General features: G+C 55.8%; 2 protein-coding genes across 6 annotated transcripts; both read right to left on the bottom strand.

Annotated features, from left to right (window-relative positions):
* Window positions 1-539: 539 nt before the first annotated feature.
* Window positions 540-11442, bottom strand: FGF8 (fibroblast growth factor 8). Of its 5 annotated transcripts, none has more exons than XM_016120029.2 (6): window positions 6358-6601; window positions 6228-6264; window positions 5613-5699; window positions 5204-5384; window positions 1894-2000; window positions 540-1042 (listed from the first exon to the last, which is right to left on the bottom strand). In XM_016120029.2, the coding sequence occupies exons 1-6, from the start codon at window positions 6387-6389 to the stop codon at window positions 752-754; spliced, it is 735 nt and encodes a 244-aa protein (XP_015975515.1). In that variant the 5' UTR covers window positions 6390-6601; the 3' UTR covers window positions 540-751. The 5 variants fall into 5 exon arrangements, with proteins under 5 accessions (XP_015975515.1, XP_015975519.1, XP_015975518.1 ...); XM_016120030.2 differs by having other exon boundaries at window positions 562-1042; window positions 5204-5351; XM_016120033.2 differs by lacking the exons at window positions 5613-5699; window positions 6358-6601 and adding an exon at window positions 10540-11442 and having other exon boundaries at window positions 5204-5351.
* Window positions 11443-11566: 124 nt separating this feature from the next.
* NPM3 (nucleophosmin/nucleoplasmin 3) lies at window positions 11567-14403 on the bottom strand. The gene is made up of 6 exons (XM_016120034.2): window positions 13456-14403; window positions 13044-13129; window positions 12690-12809; window positions 12485-12578; window positions 11989-12113; window positions 11567-11888 (listed from the first exon to the last, which is right to left on the bottom strand). The coding sequence occupies exons 1-5, from the start codon at window positions 13571-13573 to the stop codon at window positions 11998-12000; spliced, it is 534 nt and encodes a 177-aa protein (XP_015975520.1). The 5' UTR covers window positions 13574-14403; the 3' UTR covers window positions 11567-11888; window positions 11989-11997.
* Between the last annotated feature and the right edge of the window lie 119 nt (window positions 14404-14522).

Here is a 14522-nt window from a genome sequence, read left to right on the forward strand (position 1 = left end):
AGCTCCCGAGACCAGTTAAGAGCCTCTTCTTGTTCCTTTCTCCGCTTCTGTCCTCCCAGGAAAATCCCTCCAGCAACAATGATGGGGATGGCTGACAGGTATGACTCCTTAAACTGAAGGGAGGCTACAGTCAGAGCTGTGCCTGATTTGCTTCGTCTCCCAGCCACCCCCAGTCAGCTGGGGCAGGACAGGGGACGGGCCTGGCAGTAGCAGGACTCACTCTTAAACACACACATGTAATATGCAAGTTAAGTAAATACTTAGGTCATTTAATAGCAACTAATACTCAACACCCCCCCCCACTGACACCCCCCTTTAAAACACCTGACCTAAGTCCTGACTCTTTCCTCCCTATCCCCACCTGGAGTCCCTGGCTGCCTGGCTAGCTTGTCCTGCAGGTGCTGGTGTTCAGAGCACCTCTCCAAGATCGGAAAAAAGCCCCCCACTCCCAGGGAACAACCCCCACCCCGCCTCTGCCCCAGTCCCAGTCTTGGCCACTAACTGGCCTTCCTAACAGTTAAGAAGACACCATAGCCAAGTGGATTACAAAAATAGAGCCTCTCTTTTGTTTAAAAAAAAAAAAAAAAACCCAACAGCAAACAATTATCAACAACTAAAACCCGGGGTTCCGCCAGCTCCTCCCCAGCCTTCAGTAGCGCAGACCTCATCTTGCTTGAGTTTCGGTTTGTGCTCCCTGGAGATGGAAATCTACGCGCTGGGAGCTGCGGAAAGGGCCGGGCAGGCGCCTAGCCTATCGGGGCTCCGGGGCCCAAGTCCTCTGGCTGCCGCGCAAGCTGCGCGTGAAGGGCGGGTAGTTGAGAAACTCGAAGCGCAGGCTCTGCTCGGTGGTGTGGTGGCCGCGCGGCAGCCGCTTCATGAAGTGGACCTCGCGCTGGTGCTGCCGCGTCTTGGAGCCCTTGCGGGGCCGGCCCTTGCGGGTGAAGGCCATGTACCAGCCCTCGTACTTGGCGTTCTGCAGGGCCGTGTAGTTGTTCTCCAGGACGATCTCCGTGAAAACACAATCCTTGCCTTTGCCGTTGCTCTGCAGATGGGGGTGGGGGTGGGGTGCAGACACGGCGTTACTGGGCTCTGTCCGGAGCACAGCCGCAACAGAGGCAGAGGGCAGGCGGCCCCAGACAGCAGGTGGGCACCCCAGCAGATGGCAGGGTAGGCAGGAGCTGCAGCCCCACCCCCTGCCCGGGCACCCGCTCTCTAATCCCTCACAGCCCGCAGCCCACCCGGCAACTTCCTGTCCTCCCGGGCAGCAGTGACACATGGCCGTCTACAGAGGGGCTGGGCCCCAACACAGAGGGGCAGAGAAGGGGCCCGGACCCTGCCTGCCCTGGCCTCCTGCCCACCAGTCTGTCCAGAGCTGCTAGTACCCGTTTCCCCACCTGCCTCCATCAGCCCCTCAGGATTGCGGCTGTGGGGCCCCAGGGCTGCCACCCTATGGGGGAGGGGAGGCCTTCGAGGAGAAGCTGAGCCCCAGAAGCCAGCAAGCAGGGAGCTTGAGGCTGGAGAGGAGCCGTGACTAATGGGGCCATTTCAGAGCTGGGCCGAGAGGCTGAGCCTGCGGCTTACTGAACATTCCAAATGCTGGTACCATGTAATTGGACATAATAGCAAAGCAATTTGGCGATTTGTTAAAAAGATATATGGAATTTACCAACTCCCCCCTAGCCCCTTCCTTAGCCTGCCTTCTTCCTCCTTTGCCTTTATAGCTTTTCATCTCTCAAGCATTTTCCTTCTCTCTCACCTCCCCCTTCAAATCATTAGATAACCCCAAGGTGTCCCCGTGTCTCTCTGCCTACCTTACTGAGATCCTAGAGGAGCTCAACCAGCCTAGCCTGCTCCCCAGGCTGCAGGGGCTCCTCATTCCTTCTGGGGCCTCACCTTGGCAATCAACTTCCCCTTCTTGTTCATGCAGATGTAGAGGCCCGTCTCAGCTCCTCGGACTCGAACCCGGCTCCCAAAGGTATCTGTCTCCACAATGAGCTTTGCTGTCGGGAACAGAGTGGGGAAGTTACTGGAAGCTCCCTGACCCCCACTGTTCCATGTCCTCATCCCAGCTGGCCCACAGACTTGTCACATCTCAGCATCAACTACTCCAAGGGCCAGGTACATAAGACATGGGCTTCAGCCCCAGCCCAGCTATGCAACCCTGGGAAAGGTCAAGTCCATTTTCTGGGACTCAGGCGCCTCATCTGGGTTTACAGAGGGGAATGGATGAAATCATAGTGTACTAACCGGTTCTGCAGAGGAGTCTTGGGGCCATCAAATTGTAAAGACCCTCTTTTAAAACCAGACTATAATGACTTTTATGTTGAGGCTTCATGACTAGAGTTCTCTTGCCAATGGAAAGATCTCTAAGGATCCTTCCAACTCAAAATATTATGTGTACATGCCTCACAGATCATTACAAACATCTGGGTGCAGTGGCGACCTCTAGTCCTGAGGCCAAATGTAAAAGCATTCTCTCCTATTTCTGGTACCTCAGGTTCTAACTCACAGCCTTGGCCATCCCCTCTACCCCACCTTTACTCTGCTGAGAAGGTAACAGGGATGGGATAGCTCTCCCTAACACAGTCCCTAGCCGGCTGCCTTCCCAAAACTGACACCAGCTGGGTTCTGCCTCTTCCCCATCCTTCTCAGTCACTGATATCCCCAGTCCCAGAGTCCAGATATTAACAACTCAATGGTCTTTCTTCTTTCAACCTCCATCACTTACTGGGCTTATCACCCCAGTGACCAAACCCTTTCCGTGGGTGAGGAGGGGGACAAACTTGGTGTGCTTGCCTTGCAGTCTGAAAAGCTAGGAGACAGGGACATGAATTCTGTGCCTTCTTCCCCCTCCCTCCTCCCCTCATACAACCAACTCGCCACAGAAACTTGTCCCTGTCCACTCTCTGCAAAAGTCCTCCCTTTGAGGCTGTCCCCAAGAAGGGAGTGAGGGCTGACTTAGCCCTTTGGGATAGGACAGAAGGAGCTGGGTCTCCTACCCTCCCTACTGCAGAGCCCAGCCTCTTCCCTCCTTGAGAAAGCAGTTCTGAGACTCCCAGAGCCACCTCTCAGCCTGCACTGACAAGGAGGCACCTTCTCTGTCCCTGAAACTAATGGGGAGGATAGGCACCAAGGTCAGCAAGACAACCCTCAAAATGCCCAGCCTGTGACTGCCTCCCTCCGCCCCCCCTCCCCCACCCCTTCACATAAGAAAAGAGCTGGGACCCAGTGGCCAAGTCCCCAGGCTGGCTCCAAGTCAGCTCGGGAAATGCAGCTGTCACCTCTCCTCCCACCCACCCACCTCCTCTTGGACCAAGCCAGTCTGATCATCCCTCTCCTGGTCTGCCTTCCAGAGCAAGGAGCAGCTGCTTTTAAGGGCCAGGAAGGACATTACATGAGAAGGGCAAGAGAGGATCCCACTCAGGGGATTCTGGACAAATAGGGCAGATAGTGATGGAGTAGGCCCCTCTATTCCTTCTTGGGACCTATAAGGAAGCAGCTGGCACCTCTCTGCTGTTCTCTCCTAGACTCTTCCCTTCCTGGGTGCACACCCTAAGCTTCTGCTCTTGGGCCTTCCAGCTCCTATGCCTGTTGGGCAGGCAGGGCCCAAGGAGCCTGAGAAGCCTATACCGTAAGGGGAGACGTGAGCATCAGACCTCTGATGTCTAAAGATGAGATCCTCCATGGCCAGCTTAGCCTCTTCTTCCCTTCCCCAAACCCAAAGATCTGGACCATTTGCTCCAATGGAGCAAACTCAGAAGGAGCCAGGTATTCGTTCCCTTTCCTTGGAAGCTGAGAAGGGCAGCTAGCAACCAGTTCGGAGGGACAAAGGGACAGTAGGCTGGCCCTGCCAGCCCAGCGGGGGAGCTGGGCCACCAGGCAGGCCGCCCCCACCCCCACTACCAAGAGCCCACACTCTTTTTTCTGGATGGATCTGGGGAGCTGGGGCCACAGTTAACAGCAGCTTTCCCGACTGGGCTTTTGGAAAGCTTAACATTTTCAAACCTATTCTTCCACCCAGTGACAGATTTATCCCAGGAAAATTATGTCTCCTTCTCCAGCTTTGAAGGGAAGTCAGCAACGTCAACGCAGAAAAAATGCAGCGAGACATACTCGATCCCCCAAACTGGCTCGAGAAGAGGAGAAAGTATTCAGGAAATGTTAAAAAAGGTGAAAGTAAGAAGAGTTTTAATCGCTCTGCCAGACGCGGGGGTCTCTCCAGAGATTCATAGAGAACAATCTTGAACCTCTTTTTTAACATTTACAGACTTGCAACTCTTTTCAAACTCCACATCTGAAAAAAGGCTTTTTCTTTTTCTGTTTTATATCATTCTTCATTTTTCTTCTTAGCTCTTAAAATGCCTCACCTTTTTATTACATTTTAATAGAGTCTTCCCCTCTCCTTTCATGCTTGTTTAACTTGGTCATTATTTAAAGGTTTTTAAACTCACAATAATCGCTCTCTAAAAACAACACCAGCCGCCCAGAGGGCTTGCTTTTCTCTTGGTACATCCAGGACTCTGGAAATTGGCCTCGTTTCAAAATAGGAATATTGAATGTTTTAGAAATCAATCAGTCCCCAGCCTCTCCACGCCGCAGTAGCTCCCTATACTCACCACCCCACCCGGGAGCCAGGGCCCTGCTCTGACAGACCGCCTGGGTTCCCAGTGAATGCAGCAGGGAGGGCCCCTTTGGAAGCCTAGTCCCCATGTGTAATTGGCCCTTCTAATAAAAGAATTTAAAGGTTCACAGCAACACCCCCTCCATGCTGGAAGAGTTGGGGGGACTTCTCTCCTTTCTCTTTCCCACTCTCCTTTTGTGGGCCCTGGCGACATATCCTCTTTCAAGTGCTTCCCTTAAACCTGGGCCTCCTCCCCCCTGAACCCTCTGCCTCCACCTGCAGCTGGGTAGAGGTGTATGAAAGGGGGAGGTATAAAGGGAAATTCCTGGATTCATTCATCTGCTGGGCAAGAAGGGGCACCTGTGGGCCAAGTACTCCCCAAGGTCCCTTCCCCAGCCCTCTCTTCTCCAGCTGACCCTCAAAATGCTTTTTTGCCTTAACTCCTTGCCTTCTGAGCCGGGAGCATTCAGACCCCTGGTCGGCACAGATGGGGCTGCTGAGTCCAGTCACACCAGGACAGCCTGGGGAAAGGGGCATGTTCCACAAGCTACCTTTGCCCTGCCGCAGTGCAGCTCGCCTTACCGAAGGGATCCCCGTCTTCTGCCATGGCGTTGATGCGCTTGTTGGCCAGGACCTGCACGTGCTTCCCGCTGGTGCGGCTGTAGAGCTGGTAGGTCCGGATGAGGCGGCGGCTGAGCTGATCCGTCACCAGGCTCTGCTCCCTCACATGCTGTGTAAAATTAGGTGAGGACTGAACAGTTACCTTTAGGAAATTGAAAAATACACAACACGCCATTATAATGCTACTCTGCCCAGGGGCCCGAGTGGCCCCCATAGCCCTGCACCTCCCCCCTCCACTGCCCCAGGCAGCCGGCAGGAGCTAGGGGTCCCCCCACCATGCCAGCTCCGGCCACCACCCCACACCCGGGAAAACCAGGCAGACCCAGCCTAGTATAGACGAGCCCCGGGATGGGGAAGAATCTGGACCCACCTGTTGGGAAACACCCTGGGACTCGCGGCCAGCTCGGAACAGGGAAGCCAGCTCCCTGCCCAGCGCAGGCCCCCCGCCCGGGCCTTCCTGGAAGAGCAGGGCGCTTTTAAGTAGGGAGGCAGCTCTGCCTGGCCCCTGACATTTATAAAGACAAATTTACGGAGCAAATGTTGAGAGCGCAGAGGGCCTAGGCACCTGATCTTTCGGCCAGACCTGCCACCAGCCTCCCCCGAGAGCCATGGAGAGGGTCCCTGTGGCAGTCACCCAGACTTCTGACAACGAAAGCCCGGCCTAGCCCCCTCCTCGGCGGCCGGGTGTGGCTGCCCGTGGTAGTGGTCCTCATCCACCCCAATCTGGCTAGGATGCGTGGGAGACAGCGATGGACTTGGAGACCTTGGGATCTAGCCTCCCTACTCACTGGCTGTGTGACCTTGAGTAGGGTGCTACCTCTCTGTTCCTTAGCTCCCAATTCGGGGTAGTTCGGAATTGGATTTCTAAGGTTCCTTCCAGCCCTACGGCGCTGCCCGCAGAATCGGTCCTCCTGCCCTTGCCCGACCTAGCCTGCCCGCGTCCCCCGCCGGCCCCCGGCCCCCGCCTCCGCGCAGTGCGCCTTACCTGGGCTTGGAGGCAGAGAACCAGCAAGTGCAACAGCCTGTGGGAGACAAAAGCGGGCGGGAGAGAGAGGGGCGCGGGGTGAGCGAGGGGTGCGGCGCGCGGCCGGCGGGGACGGGGCGGGGGTACTCACAGGCAGCTCAGGGCCGAGCGGGGGCTGCCCATGGCGCGCGGCCCGGGGAGCGCGGGGAGCCCGGGCGGAATCACGCCGGCCCGCGGGCGGCCGTGGACGCACGAGCCAAGGGCGGCGGCGAGTGAGGACCGCTCGAGGGCGGGAGCCCAGCAGCGATGCCGACGCGGCTCCGCGGGTCCTGTGGAAGGTCGAGCTGGCCGCGCCGCGCGGAGTCGCTCTGCGCCACTGCCCAAGCCGGTGGCCGCTGGCTGCTCAGGAGCCGGAGCAGGCGGAGGGTAACGGGCCGCCAGGGTGGGTGGGTAGGTGGGAAGGGAGGGGGAGGGGTGGGGGCGGGGGGCGCCGCACCGGGCGCGAGGGGGGAGTGCGGGGCGGGCGGCCGGAGCCCGCAGCCCCGGGCTGGGAGCTGGGGCCCGGACGCAGCCCGGGGCGGGGGCGGGGCGGCCGGGGCGGGGCGGCCGGCGGGTCTGGGATTGGGGGTCTGGCTAGGGGAGGGGTCTGGGGACCAGCCGGAGGGGCGGGGGCGGCCGGGGTGGGCGCCTCCCCCATCCCCAGCCTGTCCCCTCGCGCGCTCTTGGGGTCTGGACATGCCGGGATAAGGGGCGTCTCGGGCCGTCCGCTCCATGGGGTCCTGAGACCCTCTGCAGGGGCTTCCAGGACCGCCGGTGCGCTGGAGTCGGAAGGTGCCGGGGCTCCACCGTGGGGCACGCCTCAGGCTATCCAGCGGGTCTTTGAGCCACCTACTGTGCGCTCACGCTGATCTGCCGGCGGAAAGTGGCCGCTGACACTGAACTGAAGGGCTGCGCTCGGCTCTCCCTCAGTGAGTGCGTGTGCGAAGGTGACCTGACTCCACGTCTTTCTGCTGAGTACCCCGCCTCGCCAATTTCTCCTGTCTCGCTCAGTCTCCAAAAACGCCCTGAGATGGAGAAATGTCTCCTTCTCCCCTTCCCGCTCCCACTCTCAGCATCACCCTAGCCCCTGCCCCGCCCCCCCCCCCCGCCCCCCGACACACACACACTGGCCTGAAGCTTAGAAGCAACCTATGTGAGAGAGCCCAGAGGTCCCTGGCAAGGAGCCGCTGTCCCTGCTGCTCCCCAAAGCAACAGGCAGGAGGAGTGAAAATAACTACTCTAGGGAAAAGACGTCAATTTAGGCTGCCAGCCTTTTCTTCTTAGAGTTCCATTATTTCTTCATTTAACAGGTGTTTACACACCTACTGTGTACTAGACAGGGACTGATGCTTTGTGTCAACTGGGGCTGGGGCCAGTGCGGAAGGAGTTAGGGACTTGTCTAAGTCTTTCCCAGCCCCTCATTGCTTCTCCCCAGGGGCTTCTAGAAACCCTACCCTGAGCTTTGGTGCTTCTTTGGGAGCAGCTGGGATGGGCCTTGGGATAGGTACTTCTGAGAAGCAGGTGGAGCCACCGATGCCAGGTCCAGCTGCCACCTTCATCCAAGACCTCCCCTGCCCCAGTATCCCCCTACTCATGTCCTTGGGGGCTAGGCTCCAGGGGTTGGCCAGAGGCAGTAGCCAGGCCCTTGTCCAGCAGCAGGACAAGTTATGCCAACCTCTCCTTTTTCAGTGCCCCACCTTTCCCCATTTTCAGCCATAATGCTAACAATGAGCTATGTACAAATGGGAAAACAGAATCAGAGGGCTTGTCCCAAGATCCCATCCTTCCTCAGAGGAGTGTATTTCCTGAGCCCACCTATTACCCCCTTCAAGAGACTATTGTTCATGGCACAGAGCTGGGCAGGATTGTTCTGTAGTTAGTATTTGATGAGTGAGTTATTGAGATACTGGCTGAGCATTTAGACCTCAGCCCAAGTGTGGCTTCCCCAGGGAGACTTGACATCATTCCTTTGCCCCAATAGATAATAATAATAAGCCCCACCATTTATCGAGCATTTATATTTGCCAAAAGCTGGGCTTATACCGTCTTCTCTCAGCCCCACTGAGAAGTGGGCCTATTAGACAGGGTAACAGGTGAGGTGGGCTTCAGTGCCCACAGCCTAGCCCTTTATTGTGCTTGTCTCTCTTAGAGGCCTACGGGTCACCTGTTGAGTGTCTGCTTCCCCAGCTGCACTGCTTGAAGCAGGCAGGATTCTCACCATCTTAACCTCATGCCTGCACATAGTAGACCCTTGAAAAGTTTGTGTGCATTAATGAATGAATGAATGAATGAGTGGAAAAATGGAGAGCAGAAGGTGGAAAGGGCCTTCTTCCCACCAGGGGCCCAGCCCTCTGAAAATACTCTGATGAGAACAGCAAGGGAGCAGGACCAAGCAAGGGTCAAGACATCCCGTCCATCCTTAGTATGCATAGTCCTGGAGTCACAACCAAAGGGCACCTGTCTTTCCCTGGAGTGGGGGTAGAAGCCAAAGCACCTGGCTCAGACGAGGGTCCAACCCATTCTGGAGTACTCAGAGGGTTCTGAAGTCCCTGGGCTGAAAACCTCAGTAATCTTAATTCACCATCCTCTCTCTTTCCCAGAGAAGATGGCCATCTTGGGGTGTAAAAGAATGGAGGCCAGGGTTTCAGTCCTACACCTTAATTTTTCCAATGGGTTTCTACAGGACCAGAATTCCTATACAGTTGGAGAATTTTCTCTGAACTGAATTTTTGTCAGTTTGGTGAAATTCTTATCTCCCAAAAAGTCCTGTTTTTAGAGAGGGACTGATGGGGACCCACCAGCATCAGGACCAGAGTACTGCCTAGGCAAGCCCTGTGAGTGACAGATGCAAATATTCCTTAGGAGCCCCCACAGGCCATTCTCTCTCTCTCTCTCTAGCTCGTTGGCCGGCCTCCCGACCAGCTCGCTCCTTCCTTTATCTTATCAAAGCCCCGTAATTACAATTGCTATTTTGTTTCCTCGAATCTGCAATCAGAGCTCCCTGGCCCTGATGAGCGAGCGCCTGTCAACCTGATCGCTGAGTGACAGCCCGGCCACCTTTCCCGGCAGCCCCCACACTCTACAAACACACACACACACACACACACACACACACACACACACACACACACCCTCACCTCCTGCAAACACAAACACACACTTCTCACCAACATAAACAGCCTCTCTGTAAACACGCCCTCACGGGGACCCAAACACACATCTTCAGCTTCTTTTCAAACGCATCCCTCACCCTTGGGCCCACACCAGCCGGCACCGGCCGCCGGTACTACAGCTTGTTCCACAGCTTGCCTCCTGCGCCCGGCGTTCAAAGCGCCGCGGACTCTCCGCGAACCGTTCAAATGCAAATCGTCGAGACTGTGTTAAGCACTTTGGGAGTCCTCTGAGGTCGTCTCCCTTCACCCCTCAAATACAGGCCTGCCCGTCCTTCAGCGGTCTGCAGACCCTGGCGTATGTCTTCACCCTTTAGCACTCTTACTGTGCGCAGAGGGACAGAAAGGGGGATCGAGGAGAGACGGGGGACCGAAGGGGAAAAAAACAATTCCCAGCTCTGTCCCCGGGGCAACTGGTCAGGCCAGAAAACTCCTGGGCCAAGGGGCAGATGTGGACTGGGACCCCACTGCGGGCATCAGCGCTCTCTGCGCGGCCCCGGGGAGACCACCAAGACCACAGTCAAGGCACACAGTGAGCTGTCGGAGGCAGCGAGATGGGTAGATATAGGGGCGGGGGCCACGCACAGAGGATAGTTGAGTCTGTTTCCCCCGAGGTGACTATTCCGTGCACCCAGTGGGTCTCACGCGCCTCCAACCACGCACGTGCCGACTTTGGAGGCTATAGGCGAGAGGAGGAAGGAAAGCACTCTCCCTTTCAGTGAATGATGACTGAATGAACGAATGAAGTCGGCCTCAGTAACTTCCTCACCTTCCGCCTAAACTTCGGCTGCCCAGACCACTCGCTGGGCACGAGGGCTCCTGCAAGATGAGAGCCTCTAGAGAGGCCGTGTGGGGTAGGTAGCTGCACAGCCACAGGCCGTTTCAACCTCACCCACCAGAGGGCGCCAGCCACCCTTTTCCCCCTCCTTCCAGACCGCTTGACGTGGAAAGGTGAATGCTTTCAAGCCTGGCTGCCCCTACACCTTGGTTCCGGGTGGAAGCATTTCGGGAAAGTCTTCCTGAAGAGGACTGCCAATCTAATCATTGCAACACAGAAGGATCATCTTCCTTTATCCTCAACTTAAGGAAAAAGGGAGATGAAAAACTGGACCTTTGCTCCTCACCACAGGGAGGGGGGAACCTCCTCTAGGGATGTGTTGAAGAGGGAGTGCTTTATCGTGTTGTGGGGACACTCTCCAAAGTTTACATGCCCTGCCCCAATACCAGCCCCTTCGGGTTACCTAGGGATCCCTCCCACTTGCTCACTTGTTTGCCCAGGAGTCTGTGTGAGAGGGAGTGGGCCTGCCCCACTAGGCACTGTTCTCTGTCCATCCTCAGCATGTCTGGCCCCAGGCTGTCTCAGGAGGTAACCTTTTGTTTGCTTGTTTGTGGGGCATTGAGGACCCCCGCCCCATCAACACAGCTGCTGAACTGCTGACCCCAGAGTTGGTCACATACACAGTCATGCTCATACCAGGTACATCCTTTTCTCTTCCTGGCATACTGAAGCCCAAGCCCCCAAACCACCTGATTCCAGGCACCAGAGACTCCCCCGCCCCATACCAGGCATTCTGCTGGGGGTAGGAACCCCTTAACCCAGGAGGCTGAATCCCAGGGGCCCCTCTCTGCCCCCATATGCCAGGCCACCCAGATTCTGGTTTCCCTGTCACCCAATATGGCCAGTTCTCTCCATCTGGCCCCTGGAATCAGGTTTCTAAGGGCCCGGACCAGCTCAGAGACAGCCTGCAAGACTGGAAGGAGGAGCAAAGACTGGCCTCCGCCCTACCCTGAGACCACTCAAGGGGCTAGAGATGCACATTCCTCCGGCTGCTAAAGCCCCCTTATCTGCCCCCTGCCCATCAGCCTGAGTGCTGACAGAGGCCCAGACCCCTTGTTTGGATGCTGATAACCTCCTGGGATGGCCCTCCCCCACCTGTAGGGACTGGGAATGGGCTTGGTGTTGGGAGGTCCTCCTTTAGCAAGGCAGATCAGGCCTAAGCCTGGCCTGGCCCCAGGGTCCTGGGGATAGCGGGATCCCACATTTCCTCACCCTCCCCTAGGCCCCAGGTGACCCTCAGTGCTGCCACAGTGCCACCTGGTGGTCCCTAGGGGAATGCCACCCCAGCAGAAAAGCCACACAAAGAAGCTGCAAAAAAAGCTACTTTATTTCAACACGTATCCAAAAATGTAAAAAGAATTTAAAAATGTGTAGTCCTGAGCTTCAGATGCTGATCATAGGGGGTGAGAGGGTCAGAAGTTCAGAGTTCCTCCTACTCCCAGAAAAAAGGGAAGCCCCAGGCATGGTATAGGATTAGAATACCAGGACCCTATGGAAAATGGGACCCCCCTCTCTCCTAGCACCAGCCCAAGACCCCCCCACCCTATCCCGCCTCTTCAGTGGAGAAGATGTTTAAAACTCTTGGCACTTGTACAGCAACGTGGTGCATAGCATGTGTGGCAGGCTGTAGCTAACCTGAGGAGAGTTAAAAAAAAAAAAGGGGGGGTCAGTATCAGGCTCACACCTGCTCCTCCAGCCCTCCCAGATCCTGTGGGTACCCCGACCTCCCACTCACCAAGGAGGGTTAGGGCCTGCCCCTCTGCTTCTTGGCAGGCAGGATGGGGCACAACTCAGCTTCCTCCTCCTCACTCCCCTCTTCTTCACTCTCTTCCTCCTCAGAAACATCATTGCTTACAGTAACTGGTGTACACACAAGTAGTAAAGGGAGAAGTTAGAGTCAGATCCTCTTTATACCACATGTCATTTATTTGTGCACTGTGGTGCTTGCCTTACAGGGACCCTGACCTCCCAAAGCTTATGGTCTAGGTGGGAAGTACCTCAGATACTAAACTGGTTGACAAAGAGCCAAAGGAGTCTCCATCACTGGAGCTGGAGAAGCTGGGACAGGTTCCATGAAGGATAGGCTTGAGTAGGACAGAAAGTAGAGGGCAAATTATGCAAGACCTGTATGGAGCTACACTGAGAGCTAAGGCTGGGATTGCCCAAGAGTGTGGAATAGGAGGAGACCTGATGAGAGTCCACTGGAGGAGGCAAAAGGAGAGAACTCTTACCAATCTGGTGCCGCCCAGTGATCCGCACAGGGCCAGAACCTGACTTCAGGCGGAAGGTTACAGGTGGTTGGAGCTGGAAGTCATCCAAACTGAGCTGGGAGGAAGACAAAGGTGAAGGCCTGGCCCACTCCATCTTGTGATAAGCCCTTAAGTCCTCAATTCCTTACTGCACCACCTCCCTCCAAGGCAGAGCCAAGGAACTCACCATGGGTTGGCAGGACAACCTGAGGTTGGCCACAGGGACTGCAATCTCCTGGTGGTGATGGTTCCGAGCCACAACTTCTACCACATTACACTCATCTTTAGCCCCCTCTGTGAGGCAGAGCTGGGAAGGGTACACTGGGCCTCAGGATCTCTCCAAGCAAAGGTTAACACCACAGTGTACACATTTACCCTATAACTTGCCCAGCTCAGGATTCCCTGGATCACCTAGCCAAGGGAGCCACTCATGATGGGGTTTGGGCAGAAGGGGGTGAAGGGGGGTGGGGACAGGTAGAGGATTCCCATTTGGCTGCTTAAGTCCAGCTATTCACCACCCCCAACCTTCAAGGCCCCTCACCATGGTCAAAGCCAACACGTGCTCTGCATCATCCTCTTCCTCTACCTTGAAAGTGAAAGAGCGGGTGTGGCCAGAGAGCTCACAACCTGGAAGAGATAACAGTGTGAATGCACCTGAGTATGAGTGTGCGGATTGGGGGCGGGGGGTGGGGTGGGGTGGGTTGTCACTAAAGTTCCATAACGTGTAGCCATAGACTGCCCGCCATCTACATGCCCACTTCTCCAGAACACCTGGGACGCTGAGCCCTGGGCCCCGCTCCGCACGAGGCAGAGATCTTGTTCCGCTTTCTACTCTAGTTGCTGCGTGCGATCCCCCTATACCCTCACCCACGTAGTGCACCCATCTGCATTCGCATTGCTCAGCCAGTCTCTTACTATCCCAGGATCACCCTCATCCCCTCCTTTCTTAATACCGAAGAAAAAACTGTCCATAGTAACTGGAGCCGGAGCCCGCAGTCCCCCGACGCCCCCGGCCCGGGTTCGGCTCTCCCGGCTCAAGAATGCCAAGGCGGCCGTGGCTCCGGCGGCCATGCTGCAAGGACCGCTTGGGAACTCCGCCTCCGACACGTACAAAGCCGGGGACTCCAGCCTGTTCTGGCTCCGCCTATTAAAGGAGCAGGTCTGGGTAGGTACAGGGCTTCCTCTAGGCTAGCCCAGGAGCACGCAGGTCTGACACCTGTGTGCGAGACCGCAAAGATGAAGTATCATTAGAAAAGCTAGGACCCGAAATTCATCTTCTCGTTCTTGTTCATTAAAATGACCCGAGGCTCTCTCAGGGTGGCTCCTACCTACATTTTCTCTAGTTCCTTGCACCCTCTAGTGTCTCATTCTCCCGACCCAGGGAAAGCTTTCCAAATCGCCCAGCAAAGGTTTCAGGGTAGTAACCTTTTTTTCCCTAATTAAGGCAAGAGAGCCTGAAGGCTTTCAGCTACAGATATCTTGTACCCAAACCATCCTCTCCTAGATATGCTTCCAGCTTTAACGACCCTGCAGCTTACTATCCAGATGGCTATCTTCATTGCATCTAAGATATTGACTAGGTGGATAATGGTACTTGCTAGCAGAGGACCAACTGGCAGATGCATGCTCTGGAGCTTGTAATTCCAAATCAACCCAGGCACACACTTGCGCCTTGGGTGCCAATATCTTATCATTTGAGTTACTCCCCATCTTTTGCCATCAGACCAAAGAACCAAGCAAACTGTGTTCCTTATTCTATTTGATGGGAAAACAAACTATTTGCCTAACTCGGGCTGTAACTGGGAGGATGGCCAAGACAAGAATCAGTCTTTTACCTTTTACCTTTCCGTGAGGAAAACCCGGAATTCTTTTACTGGAGATAGGAGTGGGAGAGGGCTGCCTTGAAGAGCCAGTCCCTAACTTGGAACAGGTATAGAGAGGAATACTTGCTTGTGAGGCATGAAGAGCAGGAAAAAGGGTAGGCAGAAACAGGAAGTAGGTTTACACAGTACACCACCAC

The sequence above is a fragment of the Rousettus aegyptiacus genome, unplaced genomic scaffold (genome assembly GCF_014176215.1).
Source record: "Rousettus aegyptiacus isolate mRouAeg1 unplaced genomic scaffold, mRouAeg1.p scaffold_m13_p_6, whole genome shotgun sequence".
Classification (NCBI taxonomy): domain Eukaryota; kingdom Metazoa; phylum Chordata; class Mammalia; order Chiroptera; family Pteropodidae; genus Rousettus; species Rousettus aegyptiacus.

Bases quoted from the DNA above. Each gene is read 5' to 3' on its own strand.
- FGF8 (XM_016120029.2), bottom strand. From the start codon at position 6,389: ATGGGCAGCCCCCGCTCGGCCCTGAGCTGCCT. The intron at 5,700-6,227 runs GTAAGGCGCACT...CTGCTCTTCCAG, and splicing joins TTCTCTGCCTCCAAGCCCAG to GAAGGCCCGGGCGGGGGGCC. The intron at 2,001-5,203 runs GTAAGGCGAGCT...TGTTCCCGACAG, and splicing joins AGAAGACGGGGATCCCTTCG to CAAAGCTCATTGTGGAGACA.
- NPM3 (XM_016120034.2), bottom strand. From the start codon at position 13,573: ATGGCCGCCGGAGCCACGGCCGCCTTGGCATTCTTGAGCCGGGAGAGC. The intron at 12,579-12,689 runs GTGAGTTCCTTG...TCTTCCTCCCAG, and splicing joins GGTTGTCCTGCCAACCCATG to CTCAGTTTGGATGACTTCCA. The intron at 12,114-12,484 runs GTAAGAGTTCTC...TGTGTACACCAG, and splicing joins CACTGGGCGGCACCAGATTG to TTACTGTAAGCAATGATGTT.